General features: G+C 30.7%; 1 protein-coding gene across 1 annotated transcript; it reads right to left on the reverse strand.

Moving 5' to 3' along the window:
- Positions 1 to 775: 775 nt before the first annotated feature.
- Positions 776 to 25,481, reverse strand: LOC142336885 (uncharacterized). The gene is made up of 2 exons (XM_075385851.1): positions 25,349 to 25,481; positions 776 to 1,309 (listed from the first exon to the last, which is right to left on the reverse strand). Exon 2 carries the CDS (start codon positions 1,288 to 1,290, stop codon positions 925 to 927), a length of 366 nt encoding a protein of 121 aa, XP_075241966.1. The 5' UTR covers positions 1,291 to 1,309; positions 25,349 to 25,481; the 3' UTR covers positions 776 to 924.
- Between the last annotated feature and the right edge of the window lie 1,812 nt (positions 25,482 to 27,293).

The following is a 27,293-nucleotide window of genomic DNA, read 5'->3' on the forward strand; positions in this document are numbered from 1 at the left end:
CAGAGTTGAACGACTTTATGAAGAAGTTGCCCCGGCTCAGTCGTGATCGAAAACAAACGCTCACATTTCGCAGTTACAAAATTTTGGTAAGATAGCTATAGCCATCCGTAATAGCGATCAGGCAAAGTTTGGAACTTGCGGTGACCGAAAGGTTCCACTTCGACAACACGCTGAAACACGCTGAAACCCTAGAACAACAGAAAAGCAATTTAACACAAATTTTATACACATAATAGATAATCACCTGTAAACAGAAGGGCGATTAAAAAAAGTCTGATACAGCCATTGAAGTAAATTCTAGTTTTTCCAACACAGCCCGCGCAATGTTTGAAGCTCTGTGCTGCTTAAGCTTCAGCAGCGCGATCAGTATTTCAAAAAAAAGCTACCACCGCGTTTGCTTACCACTAATTGTTTCAAATTTTTCAGCAATCTACAATCAACTCAATCTCCTCAAGCAATGGAATTTTTCTATGTAAAGCCAGCCAGAGATTGTTTCTATGTCCTAACCAACTAACCTTCCAAAAAAATGTTGATAGGGAGCATGGAAAGTCATCAACAAAACAAAAAACAAACAACAAAAAATAAATGTTAATGCATTTCTTCATAAATTTCTACAAATGAAATACTTTGGAGCAGAATGACTATCATATACAGATGGCAGGAAAGGCTTAAAAATATGCTATTTCATTCTTATGCCAAACAGTTTTTCAACCAATATTTAAAATTCTTAGGGTTTTGTCTGCTAATAATTTTGAGGTAAAATTCTCCATGAAAACAAGTTTCGTAAACATTTATTATCGCAGAGAATAGCTGAAAATGAATGAGTAGAGATTAAAAAGATTTTTCCATAAAACAAATGTGGAATAATTACTCTTAAAATCAATTTACAGGTTCTTTACTTCAGTTCGATTATCAGATTTGAAATCATCCGGACAAACTAGCCAGAATTGTGTCCCTGGCGACGGTTATTTCATCAAACTTATCTTTATCACCACCTTTGTCAGGATGATGAATTAGAACAAGCTGATTGTATCTCTTCGTTATTTCACTTCTATCTTTTGTGCCCTGTGGAAGCGACAGTTCTTTGTAGGCATTCTTCAGCGCTAACTCTTTTGATACTCCAAAAAATCTGTCATAAATTCGACTACACATGTTTGCTATTTCCTTGAGCAACTGTGGTGTTGTCAACACCCCAGTCCACCATCTGATTATTAAGCCGACCAATGAGGCACCTTCAAGTGCTATAATCGCTGGCTTTGACAAAACCAGTTCTTTTCCACTGTCAGACATTTTGCTTCAATTTAAGATCCTGTGAACAAAAAATAAACAGCATAATATGAAATGAAAAAACGCCTAGTTTACATAAACTTGGCGATCATCTCAATGATTCTGCAAAAAGGAAATTATTTATAGTTTTAATAATGAGACCAATGACAGTTAGTTTACTAATACAGCAAAAAGCAGAAAACTAATGATAATAGAAATCAGTTTATTTAAAAGACGTAAAAAAACCACAATTTTTGATACATCTTAGCAGCAGACACGGTAAAATTTTTTTAAGAAAAGTGAAAAAATTTATAGATTTACATAAATTTAGTGAATGATTATCTAGTTATTTCTAATCTTAAAACCATTTTTTTCATAATTCACTTTTATTCTCCAGTTTATCTGCCAGTTGAATTCGAGGATCTGTTGTTCGGGTAAAGCATAATCGCCACGTAACTGTAATTAGAGAGAGCATTTGCTATGTGCTTAGCGGGACTGAGTTTCTAATTTCGTAAAGAGATCGAACGCTTTTACACAAACTGTTAAGTTTAAACAAATCATTGATTAAATAAATCAACTGTTTGTTAAAAATTATACTGGCATTCTAGATACCTAGATACCTATAATATTGTTTCACTTTGAATATTTCAGTCACAAACTGGATGTGTATAATTCTTTCCACAAAGACAACTAGTGTTTCCAATATCCCTTAGACACATCTGAAGCTACCATTTTTCTTCCCAATGCAAAGTTGTTGACTTTTCAACGTGTGATATCCAATTTAAACCTGCTTTCGATAAATTCTTTAATTTATTTGGTCAAAAATATACCGCTTCGTTAGTGAATAACTACTTCGTAAATTACGGTGATGAACACAAATATGCAGTAACACAAATATGCAAAGTAGGCTAAATGCTACTACATCATTTAAGTAATATCAATTTTAGCTCAAAGTTGCCCGAAATTAAAACCTGTGCTCAACAGGTAAACTAAATTTAATTGAACAATCAAAAAAGGTCAATTCTAGTAAAAACAAATTGGGATTTTGTACAAACAGCTTAAACCAAACATTGTGTCTAAGAAGGACAAACAACACAAAGATCATAAAGATTGCAACACAATAGCTTTGGCGTAGCGTTTTCTAAACTAAGTAAAAAAGCAATAAATCACCTTTAAAGGGACTTAAGGGATCCGGGAATATTATCGGAATAACTTATTTGATTTTAGGAATGGTATTCCAATGTTCAAAAGAAGCCTAAATTTCCAACAAGGAGGCAGCAGTGGATAAAACAGGGACACCAACCACCAGTAAAATTTGACCCTTTCTCCTAACGCTAATCGCGCATTTCGAATCGGGCCAAATTTTAGTGCTTGTTGCTATGCCAAGAAGTTATAGGTGATCTAAGTAAAGAAAACTTCAAATCCTCTCTATCTAATAAGTTAACAGCACAAGAAGAAGTCGATAGCTTTAATAAAGACAACAGTCATAAAACTGGTAAAGATCTAACTATAGAGTAGTTACAGAATGATGTGGAAATATTAGACTACTGCATGAATGAATATGTCAAAATAAGTGTGAAAGAATTTGGACTCAACCCACTACATTACGTTAGTCTCCCGGGTTATAGTTTTGATTGTTGGTTAATGTCAAGCGGTGTTTCATTAGATACATTACAAGATAAACAAATGCTAGATGATTTTGTTGAAGCAAAGAGAGGTAGCATATGCGGTATAATGGGTGATAGGATAGTCAACAATAGTAATGGAAGTAAAAGGACGAAGCATCGGCAAAGCCGTTTCACGGATGACCTGAGGGTATCGCAGATCTGGTACATAGACGCGAATAACTATACGGCTATGCAATGATGCAAAAGCTACATTATAAGGATTTCGAGTTTACTACTACATCTCCAGATTATATAATAAAGACTCCAGATGATAGTGATCACGGTTACTATATATATTGTGATATTGATTATACTAATAGTTGTAAAGATAGAACAGAGCAACTAGCACTAATGCCCAATAACCGAAAGATAATTGATAATGAATTGGGATACCGAAAAAGAGAGAAAAGTAAAACAAAAACAGATAAATTAATCCTAGACCAAAAAAAAAACAAAACAGAATACATGGTTCATTATAGGATGTTGAAGTTCTATGTTAAGATGGGAGTAAAAGTAACAAAAAAACATAGAGTAAATAAATTTTAACAAGATTATATATGTAGAGATTATATACAAAACAATATAAATAAAAGAGCAACAGCTAAAACTGTAGCAGAGAAGAATGTAAGGAAATAAATGAACAACACCCTATATGGAAGAATGTGCATGAATCCCCTACACTTCCTTCAAAGTAATTTCTTACATGATGAAGAAAAGATAAAGAAAAGTATAAGTAAACCAACATTTAAGATTATATCTAGATATAAGGATTATAGCCAAATTGAATATATAATGAAAAAAATAGAATATGATTCTCCAGTATATGTAGGTGTTACTATCTTAGAATTAAGTAAATTACACATGTATGATGTATTCTAAAATATTCTTCAATCATCTCTCAAAGACCTAAAACTGGACTATATGGATACTGATATTTTTGTATTAAGTCATACTGAAGGAAAATTTAGTGACGAGCACATGGATCTGTCCAATGTGGAGCCACCCATCAAAACTAATAATAAAGTCCCTGGTAAATTCAAACATGAAATGGGAAGTAATATCATAGAAGAGTTTGTGGCCCTAACACCAAAGACATATGGCTTCAAATGCTACCCAAATAAAACTAAAGAGTAAGGAATAAAAAATTGTAACAATGCTAAACATGAGCAGTATTATAATGCAATAATGTATAACACAGAGAGAACTGTAGAAGAATGTAGAATACAAAAAGTTGGTGATAAGATGACAACAAAAACAAGTAAGATTAGTTAAAACACATTCGATAATAATAGATTTTATGTAATTAACAATAAAAGCTATCCTCATGATGAGTGAGAACCTATATCTATTCAAAAGAGATCTGGAAAATAAAACCTTCGAAGCAGGTTCCCCGATTAAGAATGCATCATTAGATGGAGACAAAGACCTACTTATAAATATTATTAAAGAGCTAACCATTAATGATGATAGAAAGTTAATCCTTGCAGCAAATACACTATATAATGATTTATTATAATCATAAAAAATGACTAATTAAGAAACTCTTATAAAATTAAATAATCTAGAAAAACAAAACAGAAGAACTAGATTAGAAGAAAAATTAAGACAACAAGAATGTTATGGTGACATGGAAGATTTATTTGATCCTTTAACCAAAACTTTAAATACAAACAGCGAAGCATGGCAAACTCTTCAAAACCAAACATTAGAAGCATTAGCCTATAACACAAATGTTTTAAAAGCCTTAGACCCCCAACTACAAAGCAACTCTCTTGATGATCGAGCTGTAACATTAAAAGATGATAAAGGTAAAACATTTACTGTAGACAATGATATGATTGCTATTTTGATAGAAATGGGTAAACAAACAAATAATCAATTCCAATTAATATCAGTTGATGCGAATTCAAACACATTTAAAATAAATGGTGTAGATGTATCTCTAGTCCCTGATGGTTTAAAAATGAAAGGTAACGTCTATGATTTTTCTAAGGGCTTTTCGATTTTGTTACTAATAAAGATGTAACCAAAAAAGACATAAAAGTTGATGAAGACAATTTCTAAAATAAAACAATTTCTAAGGGATATCGGTTATAAACAAAGAGGAGATACTAAAGGTAATAGATCAAAACTTATGAGTTATAGATCAAAACAAGGAGGCAGCAGTGGATAAAACAGGGACACCAACCACCAGTAAAATTTGACCCTTTCTCCTAACGCTAATCGCGCATTTCGAATCGGGCCAAATTTTAGTGCTTGTTGCTATGCCAAGAAGTTATAGGAGATCTAAGTAAAGAAAACTTCAAATCCTCTCTATCTAATAAGTTAACAACACAAGAAGAAGTCGATAGCTTTAATAAAGACAACAGTCATAAAACTGGTAAAGATCTAACTATAGAGTAGTTACAGAATGATGTGGAAATATTAGACTACTGCATGAATGAATATGTCAAATTAAGTGTGAAAGAATTTGGACTCAACCCACTACATTACGTTAGTCTCCCGGGTTATAGTTTTGATTGTTGGTTAATGTCAAGCGGTGTTTCATTAGATACATTACAAGATAAACAAATGCTAGATGATTTTGTTGAAGCAAAGAGAGGTAGCATATGCGGTATAATGGGTGATAGGATAGTCAACAATAGTAATGGAAGTAAAATGACGAAGCATCGGCAAAGCCGTTTCACGGATGACCTGAGGGTATCGCAGATCTGGAACATAGACGCGAATAACTATACGGCTATGCAATGATGCAAAAGCTACATTATAAGGATTTCGAGTTTACTACTACATCTCCAGATTATATAATAAAGACTCCAGATGATAGTGATCACGGTTACTATATATATTGTGATATTGATTATACTAATAGTTGTAAAGATAGAACAGAGCAACTAGCACTAATGCCCAATAACGGAAAGATAATTGATAATGAATTGGGATACCGAGAAAGAGAGAAAAGTAAAACAAAAACAGATAAATTAATCCTAGACCAAAAAAACAAAACAGAATACATGGTTCATTATAGGATGTTGAAGTTCTATGTTAAGATGAGAGTAAAAGTAACAAAAATACATAGAGTAAATAAATTTAAACAAGATTATATATGTAGAGATTATATACAAAACAATATAAATAAAAGAGCAACAGCTAAAACTGTAGCAGAGAAGAATGTAAAGAAATAAATGAACAACACCCTATATGGAAGAATGTGCATGAATCCCCTACACTTCCTTCAAAGTAAGTTCTTACATGATGAAGAAAAGATAAAGAAAAGTATAAGTAAACCAACATTTAAGATTATATCTAGATATAAGGATTATAGCCAAATTGAATATATAATGAAAAAAATAGAATATGATTCTCCAGTATATGTAGGTGTTACTATCTTAGAATTAAGTAAATTACACATGTATGATGTATTCTAAAATACTCTTCAATCATCTCTCAAAGACCTAAAACTGGACTATATGGATACTGATATTTTTGTATTAAGTCATACTGAAGGAAAATTTAGTGACGAGCACATGGATCTGTCCAATGTAGAGCCACCCATCAAAACTAATAATAAAGTCCCTGGTAAATTCAAACATGAAATGGGAAGTAATATCATAGAAGAATTTGTGGCCCTAACACCAAAGACATATGGCTTCAAATGCTACCCAAATAAAACTAAAGAGTAAGGAATAAAAAATTGTAACAATGCTAAACATGAGCAGTATTATAATGCAATAATGTATAACACAGAGAGAACTGTAGAAGAATTTAGAATTCAAAAAGTTGGTGATAAGATGACAACAACAAAAACAAGTAAGATTAGTTAAAACACATTCGATAATAATAGATTTTATGTAATTAACAATAAAAGCTATCCTCATGATGAGTGAGAACCTATATCTATTCAAAAGAGATCTGGAAAATAAAATCTGCGAAGCAGGTTCCCCGATTAAGAATGCATCATTAGATGGAGACAAAGACCTACTTATAAATATTATTAAAGAGCTAACCATTAATGATGATAGAAAGTTAATCCTTGCTGCAAATACACTATGTAATGATTTATTATAATCATAAAAAATGACTAAACAAGAAACTCTTATAAAATTAAATAATCTAGAAAAACAAAACAGAAGAACTAGATTAGAAGAAAAATTAAGACAACAAGAATGTTATGGTGACATGGAAGATTTATTTGATCCTTTAACCAAAACTTTAAATACAAACAGCGAAGCATGGCAAACTCTTCAAAACCAAACATTAGAAGCATTAGCCTATAACACAAATGTTTTAAAAGCCTTAGACCCCCAACAACAAAGCAACTCTTTTGATGATCGAGCTGTAACATTAAAAGATGATAAAGGTAAAACATTTACTGTAGACAATGATATAATTGCTATTTTGATAGAAATGGGTAAACAAACAAATAATCAATTCCAATTAATATCAGTTGATGCGAATTCAAACACATTTAAAATAAATGGTGTAGATGTATCTCTAGTCCCTGATGGTTTAAAAGTGAAAGGTAACGTCTATGATTTTTCTAAGGGCTTTTTGATTTTGTTACTAATAAAATGTAACCAAAAAAGACATAAAAGGTGATGAAGACAAAATAAAACAATTTCTAAGGGATATCGGTTATAAACAAAGAGGAGATGCTAAAGGTAATAGATCAAAACTTATAAGAAGAATGTTTTCTACTATCGGTGAACCCACTTCTCAAGTTACATCAATATTAAACTCTAGTGAAAAATATTTATATAATCGTGATACTAGTGACTATGAACAAGGGGTAGAAGAAGAAGAAGAAGAACAAGAAAAAACTGATTATGAGACTGATAAACAAATAGAAGCTAATGGTCTTACTAAGACTGACCCCAACAATCAACGAAGTTGCCATTTAAATGGTTTAGTAGGAAGATAAGAATTATTAATACTAGAAACAAAAGCTGGTCATGATGGATTATATGATGAAATGCTAGATATATCTATGCAACTATTATCTATGAATATTATTAATCAAGAGCAACTAGATAATTTTGTTTTTAACTATGGTAAATAAATAATGATGGAAAAACAACAACAACAACAACAACAACAACAACTATTAGCTAAAAAAGTATTCAGTCCTCAAATAACAAAGTTGAGAAGAGAAGGAATAATACCATTATATAAAGATAAAACATGGTCAGCTGATTTAATTGAAAAGTCATCTCTATGTAAATACAATAATAATTATATGTTTATATTAACTCTTACAGATATATTAACAAAATATGCATAAGCTATTCCATTAAAGAATAAATCTGGTTTATCTATAACTAATGGTTTTAAAAAAGTATTAAGTGAACATCCACAGGGTGGCTCTGAAAATAGAAAAACAGAAAAGTTATGGGTAGACAGAGGTAGTGAGTTTTACAATAAAACATTTAAATATTTACATAAAGAATATGAAACAAAACTATATTCTTCTTATAGTGGTTTAATGGCTGTGTTTATAGAGAGATTTAATAGAACATTATTACACATAATTATGAAACCAATTTTCATCAATGGTGATGGTAAATGTGTAAATCTATTAAATGATGCAGTCATAACATATAACAATAACATTCATTCAACAATTAATATGACACCAATTGACGCTTCTAATAATCCTGATGAAGTTAGATATATTATATCTACTTCTACTAAGATTGAACCAAAATTTAAACTTGGTGATTATGTTAGAAATGCAGATAAACATAATATCTTTTCTAAAGGTTACACTTCTAATTGGAATAGAGAACTATTTAAAGTTAATGAAATTTTAAACACACAACCACTAACATATAAGTTAGAAGACATGAATGGAGAGATAATAGAAGGTAAATCTTACGAACAGGAATTATTAAAATCCGAGCTTGACTTTGAATCCAATAATAAAGTTTTAGAATCATTAAATATTTTTCTTAATAAAAATAATGACAAGAAACAGATTCAATCAGGCCTAACACCAATCGGGGAACCCGCTTCTCGGATCAACATCAAGATCAACAAACAACTTAACACTAAGTAAGGCTCGTGGGTTTATCCTAGAAGATAATGACAATATTGATATGAAGGATACCTATAAAATTACAACAAGAGTTAATGATGAACTAATTAATGAGTTTATTGAATCAGCAAATGAAGTCACAAATACTGTTCAGTTTTGTAATGAATTTGCTGCTGATACTATCTCTAAATATAATCAATTAAAACAAGAATTTGACAATTATAAGTTTAATCAAAATATTACTAACATACATTTAGATGATATGTTTACTAACCGTCTAAGAGAAATGAAAGAATACAACAAATCTCTTAAGAATTTATAGTACTATATATAAATGCTATACTTTTAAAAATAACATTAGTTGATAATAAAGAGCAAGCAAGACTTGAGATGCATTATGGTTTTAAACAAGAAGATATATTGAAAGAAATAGAAAGATTTTTTACTAATGAAAATAAGCAAAGCTGTGACGGAGTCCATGACCAATCCAACAGCACCGAGTGAGAGATTACTATATCCAGATTTGTCATCAGTATCAGAAGGATTAATCCGCGAAGCGTCTGAGAAACAGAAAAATGAAAAGATTAAAGCTAATAATAAATTTAACAACAATATTAATATTATAAAAGATATTAGAAATTATTATGAAACTGAAACTAATAACTATAATAAGAAGTTAAGTAGATATAAAAATTATAATAACGTAGCTGAGACAACAGAAATACTATTATCGTCAATGGCAACAACGGCAACAACAACATCAGTTGCATTAACAGGTATAGGATTACCTTATTCTATACCAACAGCTTTTGCTACAGCAACTGTTTGTGGTTCACTATCAAAAACAATTAATAATAAAATAAGAAATAAAATTATAAAGTATTCACAAATATATATTTTAAGTAAACAGTTTAACGACAATTTAATAAAATATATACTAAATCAATGAAAGGTAATGAAATAGATAAAGATGAATATAATGAATTAATCAAGGTATATGAAGAATATAAGAAGAACAAGAAAAATAAGTTAAGTGTTTTTTTAGATTAAAGCTATCAGTTTTTAGTAATAACAATATTAGTATTAATGTTTATCCGCGAAGCGGTTACACCGATCAGGGAACCTGCTTCGCAGATCGGTAAGGTTAAAGCTATAATTGAAACTATAGTCTTAGTCTTAACCTTAGCCTTAGCCATAACTAAATTATCTTTTCTTTGCTATTTCTTTTACTTGCTACTTCTAATGCTCTTACTGGATTAGTAGCAATTTTCTTTCCAAAGTCGACCGTAGCTTTACTAACACTTCTAAAGAAATCTTTCAATCCCTCAGCTTCTATTGTTGCATCACTAACAGTCATTGACTTATTTCTCTTACACTTAACACAATTACCCGTTGACATCTTAGTACCTTTTGAAGTCATAAAACCTCTTATGTTGTAAGTACTACTATAATGTCTACCACCAACACAATATGAATTAGTTTTAAATTTCTGTAAAAGACTCATTTCTATATATAAAAAATAAAGGAAGTTAAAAAGTATAATCTCTTTGTTGTTAAACCTAACCCTAAGACAACGGGTTCGAAGCTCGAAGACTAAGCCTAGGACAAAGCTTGAAGCTGAGGGTCTATCTCAAGAGAATAAAAACAAATTAGATATTATTTATGCTAAGGATTTTGTTAAGACATGTAAGAAATAGTTTAGAGCTGTGGGGCTTTGCCCATGTTTCACCATAATTATAACAATGACAATAACTATAACAATGACTATAACTATAACAATGACTATAACTAGGCCTAAGATATAATATCAACCATCTTATTACCATCACTATTAACACTAATAACTTTTCTAGTTAATACTAATGCATTACATATAACATCTGCAACTGCAGCACTAAATTCAAAATTAGGTTGTATTGGTTGTGGACCTATATGATCACTTTGATATCTAGAATCGAATAGATATATTCTATAACTACTTTTTGAATGTTCTGTGATTTATATATGGTTTTATATTATGTGGTAGCCCATTATAATCTTTATTAAAATTAATAATCTCTTTAAACGCCTCATTATAATTATTGGTACAATAATTAATATTCATTCTATCCTCGGGATAAAATTCACTACCAATCTTACAATAACATTCAGTAACATTCATTATATCAAATGTACTTGCATCATGAGTTTGTTCATTAACAATATTATTTTCAAAACCAACTATTATATATTGTGGTCTTTCCATAACATTTTCCATACTTAGATCAAAAAAGAAGTTAATAGCATTGAGTAAGTTCTTATAAAATGTCTTTCTTTCTTAATAACTAAATTCTACATTATTCTTTTTACTTAAACCCTTTTGCACAATAATTCTATTGTCATTACTAGGATCAATACTGCGCACACACCATGATATATCTCTAATATCTATATTATCATCATTACCAACTGCATCAGCACCAGCATTAACTCTAAATAGAGCTCTATCATTATTATTTCTTTTTAATATTAGTTTAAGTCCTAAGCCATTTATAATCTTTTCTAAATCATTTACAAAACCAAACAGATCACTCATCTTAGTCATCATATACATATGACCTCGTTCTGCAGCAATATGGTCACCTTTAAGTTGACTATCTCTATTACCTTGATTTCTAACAAAACCACTCTCATATTCATCATCAGTACTAGTTAATAACTTATACATCAATAGATTAAAATGGCAATGATCTATATATTCAATAGTTCTACCACCACTAATTCCAAGCTTAACTGAACCATACAAGGCCATCATACTATAATTAACTAATCTGATATTAGCATTATTAGCAAATACCCCACCAGCATCATCTGATACAACAAACTCTATCTCTAGGTATGAATCACGCAATTTTAAATGATTCACTTCTCTATTGAGAATGATCTTAATATTAGTATTAACCGTATTCATTGTTGCTAGATTATTAGGTTTATATTTTATAATCTTACTTTTGTGTATATCAGTATTATAACCATAAGTTGTATCCAAATTAAAGTTCATTTTTAAAATCCAAAAATTTAACTTTAACTATAACTGTAACTATAATTATAACTATAACTATGACTATAACCAAAGCTATAATTATAACTATAAATATAATCTAATATTTGAATATAAAAACTCACTGACAACTTAATTCTATTTGAACTATAAAAGATACATAAAACTCTAACTAAAACTGAAGAAGAGCATACACTTCACTTTAGAATGATAAAGCCAACAGAAAAATTTAACTTTAGTGAACCTATACTTAACTCATCAAAATTAAGTTTATTTAGATTATCTGTTTATAAATCGGTGTTTAATGTGAACAGAAGGAACAATCAATTCTTACATGATACCCAAGGTGAAACATGGTCAGATACCCGTATTTCAGCTGTTATACCAGGTGCATACGAATTAATCGAAATAGCAGAATTAAAAAAAGAAGAAACTAATGGTAATGTTATAATAGAACCTGATAAGAATACAATGAAAAGTTTAATGGAAATAAAACAAGGTGCAATTAACTTTGACATAGAAAAATCAATAGCCCCATTACTGGTCTTTAAAAAAATAGTATATGAACAAGCTAATTATACATCTCAGAAAATTGTTGATATTATGGGTTTTAGTACAATTAACATTCATTGTAATGTGATATCTGGTGTTAAAGACAATGGGAATAACACAGACATACTATATCTTTTTACCCTAACAGAACCACCAGGTTACTTGATAATTATTATACCAACTATTATCTTATATCAAATTGTAACTAAAGATAGAATAGAATATATGGAGTTTCATTTTAAAGATGAGCATGGAAGACCTATAGACTCTAATGGTGATGTATTACGTTTTACTTTACATCTGACGTAGTCAGCTTGGCGAAGAGGTAAGTATACTACAAATAAAATTATTGATATCATGGGTTTCATTACAATTAACCTTCATTGCAATATTATATCAGGAGCTAAAGATAATTAATCTAACAGAACCACCAGGTTACTTGATAGTTATTATACCAACTAATATCTTATATCAAGTTGTAACTAAAGATAGAATAGAATATATGGAGTTTCATTTTAAAGATGAGCATGAAAGACCTATAGACTTTAATGGTGATGTATTAAGTTTTACTTTACATCTGACGTAGTCAGCTGGGCGAAGCGCCATCTGGTGTAACCAGAAACATCGTTGATCTAGTCTAGATATAAACTTAAACTTAATCCCAGACTAAACTACAAAACTCTCCGATCCCAATTAATTATTAGTTTAACATTAATATTTTTATTTTTAGTTATATCAATGACAATATAATTATAAGGCTCTTTCAATACCTTATTACATATATTAGCAAAATCATTATAACTAAGTTCAACATTATTAACGAAATCTTGATAAATAGATATGAGGACTTTAGCTCTTTGTTCAAATAAAATAAATAGATTACAATTCTCTCTAAAACTCTGTCTATCTATTGTGAATAGATTTTGATTAAAATAAATCTTTTTGCAATCATTATGTCTACCCCTACAAAAGTATTTATTGATGACCGGTTCTTTGGCTCTAACATCATCGAATATCATTAGTTTCTTTAGGTCTTTGGGTAGTTGATCGGGAGAGGGTAAACCTTTTATATCTTTAACAAACTCACCATCTGCTCTATCGTTTATTCTCTCTACACCTTCATATTGAGCACCAGTAGGACCAATGATGTATAGCTCATCAAAGTATATTTTAGCCAGAATCAATTTTTTTAATAAGAATGTCTTACCACATTGACTGGGACCAGATATTATACGTCTAAAGTTCTCTGGGAGTGTAGCATCAGTAATTATATTATCATCATTTTGCCATGATTGTAGATCTTCATTTATGTTTACAGAGAAAATGTTACTAGGATCAGTGTAACTGCTTGGTTTACCACAGACGGAGTCTGTTCGCGGATTCTCTTTGTTGTTAGGTTTACCCCTTTGATGTTTTTCATCAAATAGATATATAAAATTAAAATTATCATTAACATTATCATTATCATTAACATTATCATTATTTGCAAAGCTACGTCGTAGATCGTTATCATTATCATTAACATTATTAGCAAAGCTACTTCGTAGATCATTATCATTATCATTAACATTATCATTATCATTATTATTAAAGCTACTTCGTAGATCATTATCTTTATCATTAACATTATCTTTAACACTATCATTATCTTTATCCTTATCATTATCATTATCTTTAACATTATCCTTAACATTATCATTATCATTAACATTATCATTAACATTATCATTAACATTATCATTAACATTATCATTATCTTTACTACAACCTAAACAAAAACACTCATTATATATTCCTGGATATTTACATTGATTAACTAGAAAATTTAAAGCACTCTTAACTCGAAATCCTCTATCAGTAAGACACACCATATATAAACAATAAGCCCCACAATAAGATTCATCATATTGTTGTATTCTTTCATTAGAGCCTAGATCAACATATTCTTTGAAAAATAATGTGGGTTCTCAACACCAAAATTATCACCAAAACACCAAGTAATACACAGGCCACCTTATCTTCTTATAATTAAACCCAATGCGTACCATCAATTCGATGTAGGTTCACAATAATGTTGACGTTAGGTTCACTTGTGTTATCTGGAGTTTGATCTCTCATTACAATTTCGATTTTTGTTAGACTTATACCCTTTCCTATATCTTTTTTCTGATATCACTCATAGCTTCAATATCAATATTAAATTTATTATTAAATTCCTCAAAAGTTAGCATAATCATTTTAAATAGGTATAAAAATGAAGACAGGTAGCGCAGTTATAATTTTTATTTTCATAATTGGAATTTGTTATATAATATATGATTCAATACCAAGTAAATATACAAAACTAGAAGAAAACTTTGGTGGATTTTTGAATAGGAGTCTAGTTAGATTTGAATATGAAAAGTCACCATTACATACTATTGTTTATGGCGGAACTGGTACAGGCAAAACATATTTTATTAGACAATACATAAAGTTATACTTAGATCCGCGAAACGGTTACACCAATCAAAACCAAAATCAAAACCAAGACCAAGATCAAGCTAAAAATATAATCATAGTATGTAAAGATGATAGAGATTATATAGATCTTGAGACTGCTGAGTTTTATATTGGGTTTAATACATGTGATATAAATATGATCATATAAAAAAAAGGTCTAAATTCAAAGATAGTGTAATTGTTCTCGATGATATGGGTGATAAGTTAAATAAGGATATCGCTTATTATTTCACAGAAGGAAGACATTATAATATTCAAATGATTGTAATGTGTCCTAAACCAGCTCATATAACTAATAAAGCAAGAATGAGTTGTGATACTATTTATTTAACAACTTATAATGGAGCTGATATATTTATTTTAAATGAAATACATAAAATTTTAATGAAATATACAAATGTGAACATAACTTCAATATAACAATTAATGAGTTAAGTAGTAACTATTATAATTCTACAGATGGGATGTCAGATGAACTTCGTTATGGTATAATTAAATATAATAGGAAAGAGAATACTTTTATTATTATTGATAAGAACAGAACTATGATATATGACTCGAGAGTTGGTTTCCTTGATGTAAAAGCTCTTAGTTTAAAAGATAAATTAAAAAAGTGAAAACAAAAAAAGGTCTATAGCACAAATGAAACCACTCATGATAATTGCTGCAGATAGAAATACTTTTAATCATGACAATTATCAGTTCTTTTTTAATAAACTTCTTACATTAAAAGGTATTAAAATTCAAAATTATGTTTTAACACAAGAAATGGTTAAAGCTGATGGTTTTAGGTTAGCATCAACCATTTTAGGAATTATAGGTACAAGTTGTATGATATATAATTATATGAGTCCCGATACAACAGTAAAAACTGCTGGACATGTGGCAACGAGTGGACGTAATATATTAAACAGAGCAAGTACATTGGTTAATGGGACTTCGTCCATGTTTAACCATTTTGGATATGGGGAAGAAGAGCAAAGAAAACAGTTTATTGAAAAGCTACAAAGAGAATATATTAAAAAAGAAGATGGAATTTTAAATAAAGAGGGACGAAAGTATTTATACAGACTATATGGAAATAATGAAGAATATAAAGAAGAAATTATAAATTTTGTTAGAGATGAAAAAGAATTAGACCTTAAAGAGATTTTAGATAGAAGATATAAAACTAATACACTCAAAACGACAGGGAAGGAATATTTAGCTAGGTGTAGCCTATCTAAAGATAATACCAAAGATTTAATTGAGATATTGGCTAAATATGATGGGTGTAATTGAAATTTGGCCAATTATAAATGGTTATAAATTGTTTAGAGGGTAAACATAAATGTAGACTCCCTTTTAATTTCGCTTTTCATTATTCAATATATGATAAAGATAAAATTAGTAAATGTGCATGTGGTGATAAAACATTAAATTGTATTTGTATGAAAACTGATTGTTCTTTTAAAGATGAATCTGGATATAACTCTAGCTCTAGCATTAAATCTAACTCTAACTATAACTCTACCTCTAACTCTAGCATTAGCTCTAACTCTAACTCTAACTTTAACACCAAAGTTTTAACTAGAAATTGTAATAAATGTAATTCTGTAAAACCACTAACTGATTATGATGAGAGTAAGTATACATGTAGAAATTGTACTTCAGCTAAAGTTAATTGCCTATATTGTCCTTCTGTTGTGAGATATGATGGGACAAGAGCTCATGTAAGGAAACAACATCCAGATGTAGAAATAACTAGAGGATTTAGTAGAAATTTCAAATCCTCGAAGAGCTATTACCCAAACTGGGGAAAACTGTTCGTGTAAATAATATACTTTTGTATCATTTCTTATTAATAATGGAACCAATATAGAAAAATTAAAAGAGAATATGAATTTATTGAAGAGTATAGATAATTTAAAATATAGAAAATATAGAAATAAAATATAGAAAAGTAAAAAAAAATAAAAATTTATTAAAAAATTTAGATAATTGTAAAAATTGGTTAGAAAAGAGGGAAATCACTCTTTAAGCGTGATAAATAGTGATTTTGTACTGGGGCATCACTCCGATAGGGGCGATTTTGCTCTTAAAGATTGATTTTCTCTTAAAAGAGGGATTTCGCTCTTATTTTGAAATTTGCTTTATGTTTTAAATAAATTATCAAATTTTGCTGTTACTTTGGGTTTTAGCTTAATTAGGGGTTTTAGCACAAGGATCTTAATATTATATAAATATAGCCAAACCTAAAATTTATAAAAGAGTTAAGCTGGTTTTTTATTCAAGTTACACTGAAAAACACTGATCACTGTATTTCCACCGATCTGTTTTTTTTGACTGTGCTCTTTTTCTTCAAGTTATCCACGAAGCGGTTACACAGATCCACGAAGTGGTTACATCAATTTTCGCAAGTTGGTTTTACGTGCTTTTTACACGGTCTCATCTGCGAAGCAGTTTCACTGATTAGTTATACTGAAAAACACTAATCATTGTGTTTCCACCGATCTCAGCGTTTCTGACTGTATAACCATCACAGTGTGTCCCATATACAGTCTCATAGTAAGGATCTGCGAAGCAGTTTCACTGATCAACCTTACTGTGAATTTGGTTTTTTTATCTCACTTAGTTTCATAGTAATTCATCAGAGTCGGGACGTTCACTGGAGTTAGTGAGGAAGGAACCACAAACCTTCCGTTTGCTAAAGCAACTTAACTAGACCCGATGATTTAACCACTACGCCCAGTGAGACAGAAAGTTTTAGTTTTATATTGATTAAATATTGATTGAGGGCATATATAAAAATTATTATTTTAATATTTCATTCAATTTTTGTTCAAGTTTTTTTTTTGTAGTTAAGTTTTTTCGCAAGTTTGTTTACGTGCTTTTTACACGGTCTCTCTAGTTACACTAGTATCTGGGATACGTCCACCGGAGTCAGTGGGGATCTGCGAAGCAGTTTCACTGATAGAACCCGAACTATCCGTCTGATAATGGAGAATTACCAGCTTAACTCTGTTTATTGGATTGCACTAAGTGAGACAAGAAATGACAGATTTAAAATGAATATAAAGGTAATATGTAGTAGTGGATAAAACATGGATAGCAACAAGCAGTAAAATTTGGCCCGATTCGACATGCGCGATTAGCGTTAGGAGAAAGGATCAAATTTTACTGGTGGTTGGTATCCCTGTTTTATCCACTACTGGAGGCTCGGTTATGTGCGCTCGCACATAATTTGCCAACCCTGCTCATCTACATTTTTCAGTTAATTGCGTACCAAATGAGTAATAGATAAATAAAATTGACTTATCAACATATTGTTCAACAAACTTCTAAATGAATAAAACAATCTGCTTTAGAGGGCCGATGAGACCTGTGACTATCATTATATGACTAGCAGAAAAAACGGCGATAAAAATCAAATGGTTAAATAATATTAACAACCAAAACGCGTTGTCCATTGTTTGAAACCATTAATAACCAATTAGATAAAAGCTATAGTAAAGAAGATTAACATCTAATACATTGGAAAAAAAACAACGGACTTTTTCTCAAAGCGAATTGGTAACAAGTTGATAAGAATTGAGCAAAAGGGCAAAGTTCAAAAAAAACATAGCTTTTTGAAAAGAATTAATGTCAAACTCATTAGAAAAATCAAGCAACAAATGAAGTCATTGAGATATTCTTCTATACCTCCGTGGAGAGCAATTGAGGATTGAGACCTTTCATTATCCAGGATATGTCATACGACTAAACAAAGAACGTCAAATACAGGAAAAAGCAATAAAAAATGCACAAAAAATTTGCAGGAAAATGATGTCCCAGCCCATAAACATTAAGATGTTCACTTAAAAAATTAAAAAATTTTGAGTGCGTTTTTTTTCAAATGACCAGAGGACCGCCATTATTGTGTTACTGTGGAAAGAAAAAAAAACCTACAAAAATGGGCAATTATGCAATAATCATGGATATTTTAAGAAAAACTAGTTGTACCAAGAAAAAAAGAAACTCGTAGGAAAACAAAACATTTATTAGGAGCATATAGCAGATCAATAAGTAATGGACGAGACTTGTTCATATAGATGATAAGCTCCAAGTTAACCTAAATAACATTAGCAAATCTCAGAAATCATTTGTCTTTTTTTATAAATTTATTTTTTTTCAAAATTCATAGCCAACATAAGCTGTTGATTTGAAGAGTACACAGTTTATCTTGAAATTCATTTGGAAACTAACGGTGCCTGTATTATTGAAACAAAGTCATAAGACTATAAAATAACAATAAATATAAGCTGAACAAAAACACTTTCACAAACATCTTCATGAAACCACAGTGTTGAAGCCAATCAGTTTATAAAATATTAACCGAAGAAATATTCAATCTTCATTTGCGTCTTTTTGTAACACAACTATCTCAAAATGAAAGCAAACTGAACCACAAAAATTGAAAAGTTTCCACTTTTTAAAAGATTCTTCTGAAACAATTGTCTAAGCCCTGAAGAAATCATGCAAAACTTTTAACCAACCGAAAAATCGTTTTTTGGTTCAACAAAACATGAGAGAGATCTTTCAATAATGGGGCTATGTGACGAAAGTGATACAACATAGTAAAAGACGAAAAAAACACAAACCAGAACAAAAGGAATTGAAGGGTATTTCTAATATTTTTTGAAAAAATTTAATTTGATAGTCGACAAAATCATTAGCGGTATACCAATATCAGATATCGAGTTAGTTTACTTATGTTCATCTACCACTGCCACCTTTAATAACCCACAATTTGGCATACGAAAACAAAAATTAACAATAAAAACAGGGCAAAATTAAACAGTCTACTAATTTCTCCAAGAAAACGGTGTCGCAGCCCATAAAACCATATGTTATGCAAATATTAAATATGTTCAGTTACAAACTTTGTAAATTTTTTTTCAGTTAGATTGCTAATTAAGATGAGAATTTACCAAATAAAAACCAACCGCAAAAATGGGCAATTATGCTTAAAAATCACAAAACTTTGTATGAAATCTCGTAATATGAAAACCAAGAAAGCGTTCTTTTAAAACAAACCGCCAAAATTTTAATTTGTATTCTAAGAGAAAAAATTTCACCTGTAATTAATGAAATTAAGCTAAAATGTAAAATAAATGAAATCATATGAAATAATTGACAAATCAAAGAATCACTGAAATTTCTTTTAAACAAATACAATCAATGACATAAGAGGCATTAGGTAACAAACGAATTCATGGCACACGCTCACATAGGCCTCTGCGAGAAGCCATATGCATAATTGAATGGTAGGCTTCGTAATCATGCTGCAAAAGAACAACAGTTGAATGCAGAACACAATATTTCACTTTAATAAAACTCTGCTTCAAAGCCATAAAAACCATCATGTTGTCTGAAAACTAAATAAATTTTCATTTGGCATCTTTTTTACATTAACGGGAGCTGTCATTAATGGGACCGTGAAAATAAAGTTTTGTCATTTATTAATTTTTTTTAAAAAAAGAAATTAAAATATATTGAAAAAAATGCAGCATCAAAACAAAAATTAAAAAAATTCCGATTCTAAGAATCCATGATAATAACAAACTTATCCTTGATTTTGCCGCGCGCTCAACAAACCATTCAAGTGTTCCAAAAGTTTGCAAATCAGACCAGTTGTTGAGTGAAATACTCCAAATATTAAATTAAAAAAGCAAAGCGATGATGCATTTTGTATAATTATCTATTTAAGTTTGTAAAAAACGGCAAAATTTAACTTCAGAAGACTTTTGTAGCGCACCGAGCTTCACGAAGCTTTTCCTTGGAGTTTAAAGAGATGATATCACCGGTTTCTAATTCTTCTCTCTCGACAAATTCGATCAAAGTGGTTCAAAAGGCCTACTTTGTGCAATTTTTGAAAAAAACTCTAAATTTTGAAAATTTTATCCAATTTTTTAGACAAAGAAACTCCAATCAAACAGTTCAGCAACGCTGTTTTATCTCTAACTGCAACATCAAAAATCCACCGTTAAAAATTGTAACTTATTTTAACTTATATTAGAAAAACTGTGCCAAATTTTGCCAAAATTACTGAAAATGTGAATAAAAACTAATATGCACAACAATTTAAACCTCCATAACTCCCTTTGAAAAACGAATTTCTGAAAAATTTTTTTAAATTCCAAACTCTAGGATTTACGTGATTGCCAAGATAACAGTCACTGCTCTCTACGATTAATTTATCGATCAGCCAAAATTGTCTGAACAAAAAAAACCATTTGATTATATAGTTCCTGTCTCCCCACTAAGTTGGAGTGGGAACAACAAACCAATTATGATACAACGCAGGTGATTGATGGCTCGACCCAAAACCCAAAAGGCAATGTTGAGAGACCTACAGACTGAATTAAGAGTTTTTAATTCGGCTTTTCATGATTGATCTTGCCCAGCCGCTGAGAAAGGTTTTTTCATTGATTACAATTTTCGTATCCAGTTTTGTTGTACTAAATCTCAACTTTTGAACAATATTATTTTTCAACTTAAAAGGTCAAAAATACAACTTCAAAAAAATGGTTCTTGATTTATAACAAACCACAAAAAAACCTTAATGTGTCTGCCACAAACCAGCAAAAGCGCATTCCAAACAAGCACTTGGAATAAACAATTACCAAAAATTGTCCAAAACAACTTAAAAAATTTCGGAATCAGATGTGCGTATTTCAACAGTGAAAAATAATTGATTCACAACTCGCCCTTGAATCATTGTTAACTCCATGTTCAGCGAAAAACAGTTGACTCCTCATACACAGAAATAATTCGAAAACAGAGAATGCAATTTAAGATTTTATACTCTGAATGTCCCCACAAACCATTACCGCAATGATCTCAATACCCGCACCTTCTAATTCACCCAATAGATAAAAACTGTCCAAAAAGTCAATACAAACCCGCTGCATTAACTTTGTGAGGTTCGCCTGGCGGTTGAAATCCGCTAAAACCAACAACCCCATTCTGATGCTACGTAGGAAATGAACTTGAATGCATTCTCCGGAAACATTGTCCTTTTCAGATCATTCTTTGACATTGATGAGAGATGATGAGTGTTGAAGAAAACAAAAACCTTTCTCTTACTGTTATTTCGGTATAATTGAGGGGGGGTAACAGTTACAACCTGAGGCCTCAGAAACCAGTTGAAAACATGGATAGAAAGCGAATTATGAACGTTATGCGAATTTAGATAAGACGTTAACAGGAAATAAAGGTCGCGGTAGGAATCAATTGAGAAATTAAAATCTTTCTGAGATGTCAGCGTTAAGACATTTTGTGGATAGTTCATTCTTTATTTCGATAGCTCGAGCTTCATTTCACGATATAAGCAGATATCGCTTTAAAAAACTTAGCAGGACAAGCCCTAAAATACAACCGATACAAGTGAATAAGAAACTTATATCTACTGCATTTCAACAGCAGATTGATTGAACAATGGCAGCCAAAATTCAAACAGTCCTCAAAATGGAAAAACTGATAAATCAAAGGAAAAACAATCAAATAAATCGAACAAAAAAAAATTACTTGTAAACGCTATAACTCATGAAGATTTTACCCCGGAGGTCGAGTTTTGAAGAACTTGAAAAAAACCTTTAACCCATACTCAATAATTCAGCGGGGTTCATGGACCACAAAGGATAAAAAAAGCTCGTGAAATATACCAAACATTAAAACAAATTGAAAACTGCAAATTTTTTTGAAAATTTCTATATTTGGTAATATAAATATGTAGAAAACCTTTACTTGCCTACCTCCCAAATCCCTCCAGTGACCCATTTGAGAGACCAAAAACTTAGAAATTGAAGATGGATTGGCTCAGAGAAAAAAACAAAAGTTTTATGAAGTTTATTTTATATGATAAAAATTTCGTAAAATTAACATCTTCAAACCCAAGTTAATGTTTATAGAAACTATTCAGTTAAACATTTTCAAGCCTAAGGAAAAACTAACTGGCCTGTAAAGATCGATAAACTTGGAACTTGATGTGACTTTTCGGAGAAAGAAAAAATCAAATGTTCTGAAAAAAATGCTAGAACGCATGATAGTAAAATATTGAAAATTATTCCACTGAAACTGAATACTATGTGGTAGTTTATTATTGAACCCTAGAGTGGTTCACTAGAGTTTATGTTAGTAAAATGTTGAAAACCCTTCCGCTACCACTTGAAAATATGCACTAATATATTGTCAAACCTTGGAGGTGTCTCCTTTGCTCCTGGGGCTACAAAGATATGAAAAATGACATTAAGAACTTGCTAAATCTTGGCATATTACAATGTTGATTCCATTGACACCCGAAAATATGTTTTAACTTATGGTAAAATCCTAGAAGAAATTAATTGGCCCCTTGGGCCAGAAAAACTCAAACAATCAAAAGTTTTCCAAAACTTGAAAAAATTGCAAAAAATGTTCAAAATGATCATAGAAAGTAATAATATCTTGTAAAAGACCATTATCAATTTTATCAAACCTCAATTCAAGACTGGTCAGAGAAAGGATTCAAAAAAAACTGAAGAACATGAGAATTTGCACACCTTTCTAATCGAAAACTCCTAAAAGTGAACGTTTAACCTTAAATTACGGCCTTCACGGTGGCTCCACTGCTCTGAGCACTAGAGCGACTACTAAACACATCTAGAGGCCTTTAAACAAACTTGATGACCCCTCAGATTTACCTGTTTTTTTCAATTTGAAAGCTCAAATTAATGGATGAACGTGTCAAAAAAACTTATAAAAAAAAGCAGGATAAATTCTGAACTACAATCCAAAGAAGTGATTGGACATCTAATGATTACACCTAACTGGCAGGCCATATGGACAGTGCCAACCAAGCGGAGTGTCACAAATTTAGATACAGTTAAAAAAATTCATTGCTAAAATTCTTGAAGCAAAAATCCTGAAAACCAAACTTTATAGAATTAGATAAATCCAATAACCCGAATACACGTTTTGCAGACAAATTTTAACCTCTAAACAATTAAGATCGATGGTTTTCTTCGTTAAAACGTTTCATCGGCCTTTTTGTGATATTTACAAATTTTAATTTCTTTTTCCCATAAAAACTATTGTTTAACGCTTCTTCAAGACGTTACATGCAAGATGTTTCATTCGCCTCTATGGATCGATAACTCGAAAACTTTGACAGGAGACGGCAAAATTTTTTTGCTCGAATCCCAATAATAAATTGCGCGAATCCTCAATCTAATTATCTCCAAAACTACTTCAATGTGTGATTATTTTGTCCAGTAAAACTAATTTAGGCAATGTAAAGTATCACTGGGTTTGTAGATCACTTAACCAAAAAACTTAACTAAAAAAACATTTTGAAAAACATCTGACTTTATCTTTTTGAAAGTTGGCTGAAATTCGTCATATTAAAGACTAAAAAACCTGATCGTTGTCTCCTGAATCCACCTAACTGACTCTTTAAAGCCCTAAAAATTCGTATTGTCCCCTATGGGAAAAAATTGAATAAAGTGACAAAAAATTTCCAAACAACTGCAGAATTAGTTCATATTGGCTATACTATTGTCTTGATAAATATGTAGTTGTCTCTACAGAATATCCAGTTACCCATCTTGATGCCTCGTGGAAGTGTTGATCTGCCCATTAACTTCAAAGCATTCAAAATTGACAAAAAAAAGTAAAGATGCACACTTCTTTCAACAGTTAACTCTATAGTCTCTACAGACTATAGAGTTACCCATTTTGGTGCCATATAATGTTTTAAGTGACACCTAAGATCAAAAAAGTGAAAAAAACAACCAATTTTACAAAAACTTGAAAAATCATCAAAAATCAGAGTTTTGAGTGTTTAAGTTTGTACTATCATAACATATAGTGCAAAAAACAAACATACAAAAGGAGTAATGGCTTGTAAAAGAGTTTTACTCAAAAAAATGAAAAAAGCTGAAAAATTGCGCCATTTTTGGCTTCAAAACTTCTAAAAATGACCTTTTAACCTTAATTCAAGGCCTTCCCAGCAGCTGCACCACTATCTTAAAGGGCTACTGAAGCCAACTTTAGGCATTTGTAACCTAATGCCCACTGGGCCTTACCTGTTATCCTTTTTTGAAAGTTCAAAGTCATTAAAAAATGTGTGAAAACATCTTACAAAAAAAGACAGAGTCCAAATACAATTCAATTCTTGGATTGTAAATTAGAAGTTATTTGGATTGTAAACAACAATTTTGGTTTGCTAGAATTAACAAAAATGGGAAATGTTCATATTTTTGAATGCTTTTGGAGAAAAATTGTACTCACCTTCGTGTTTTCGGCAAAATTTACTTTGATTATTTGGCTTATCTTATCTGTTTGAGCTAATCGTTATCAAAAGAAACCAAAATAATAAAAGAAATTTCTCAGAAATGTTTAACAGCATAAAAAACAGCGCATATAGTTTTCGTATTAGTCCACGCAAAAACAAATTGTTCGGCGCAAGCTTTTTATGTTCCAATGACAACATTGTACATCCGTTAATTTTATTTAAAATGAACATTCTGGTATATATATATACGTAGAAAGTAAATTATTATAACAAAAATATTAACAACTATAAAGAAATAAGAGGTTGAATTTGCATAAACACTTTATTATGCTGGAATCGATAGCATAACTATATAAAAAGAGAAGAGTTCAATTCAAACATTTTCACTCAACTCAATGGCATTTTTTCAACAAGTGATGTAAAGTTTTTTAGTTTAATATCTGCTGAGAGGATAGAAAAAAACTGGATCATTTTAAGTAAAAAATAAAAGCTGTTTTTGGTTCAGGTGAAGTTATAGGCAACTTTTGTTCACGCAACACCCATTCCCGCCAGGTTAAAACTATATCATTATTATTAATATAACTGCGTTAATATTGCAAATGAAGAGTTCAAAGTCACAATCAAGCCACTTACACTAAATGAGCACTGCAACTTATGCAAAGAATATGAGTTATAATTTTCATAGGATCGGATTTATTTTTGGGGTTGTTTAAGCATTGTTGTATATTAAGCAAAACTGTTCTATAAGCTCAACAGTCAAACTGTGACATGCACTTCACAAGCGAAAACAAGATTACGAAAATTTTTCTTGGTTTCTCTGTCAAAAATTTAGATGTAGTAATCAATCCTTACAAAATATCAATGATGAAAGATTCGTATGATCTCGATATGGCTAAGAAAATAGATAGAGCTTTAAAAAACAAAAGAAAACAAAACCTGACTTGGTTTAAAGATTGGAGTTATCAAAAATAATTGACAACTAGACCTCAGTCAATTAACTTTAAATCAGAACTTCACTTCGAATTTCATTTTGAGGTTTAATCTGCGTTATTAACACAACCACGGCACAAATAATTATTTGATGACCTCTAGCTTATATGCTTACAACTTGAATGTTTATGATCTCTCAGCCGAAATCATCCAATTTTATCGCATGTGCGCCTTTGCTTCAATTTAGGCAACAAGGTTCGTTTCAAACAAATTTCAGTAGTTTTTTATGAACATTGTTTCAAAAGTCAGGGAAAACTGGGGTCCATCTTGTCATGTAGGATTTTCATAAGCAATAATACTTTAATGTTTTATGGTACCCATTTAGTTCAAAAATTTGAATTCTCGAGTTTAGAGTTAGGTTTCTTATATATAAAGTGAGCCTGATGAAAATGCTGTTTCGTCTACATACAGAAAAATCAGTTATCACGTTTTTTTTGGCTCAAATAGACAAAATGAGCACCTTTTGGATAACGGAAAAAACTCGCTGTTTTTCTTTTTGCGAACCCATTGCATGGCACACAACTTGTCTAATTTTGGTGCAGATCGGTATTTGGGAGATACCATTTTTAATTGGGGGGTTGGACCGGCGAATTTGAAGCTTTCTCACAGAAAATGAGTTTTGCTCTACGTAAACCCTTCCAAAAATCCCTTGCACACCTCTGTACGTTTCAATTAGTCTCATGAATGCTTCGAAACATTAACGTGTCCCACTGCAAACATCTAACTTAATTTGTAACGCAAAATTTTCGCACTAAATTTGGCTTTAGATTACTTAGTCTTCATAGAGCATCCACCATTTTGATTGCTACCTTCTATTGATAATTGGTTCTTTCTGCGGTTAAAGGTACAAAAGCACCAACAAGTTTTGTTTTTCTTAGCTACAATTTCAAAAGGACACTTTTCCAATCTTTACCTGAAAAATTTAATCTGACTGACACATCTTGAATATAA

Source organism: Convolutriloba macropyga, chromosome 3, assembly GCF_964194025.1.
Source record: "Convolutriloba macropyga chromosome 3, txConMacr16.3, whole genome shotgun sequence".
Lineage (NCBI taxonomy): Eukaryota > Metazoa > Xenacoelomorpha > Acoela > Convolutidae > Convolutriloba > Convolutriloba macropyga.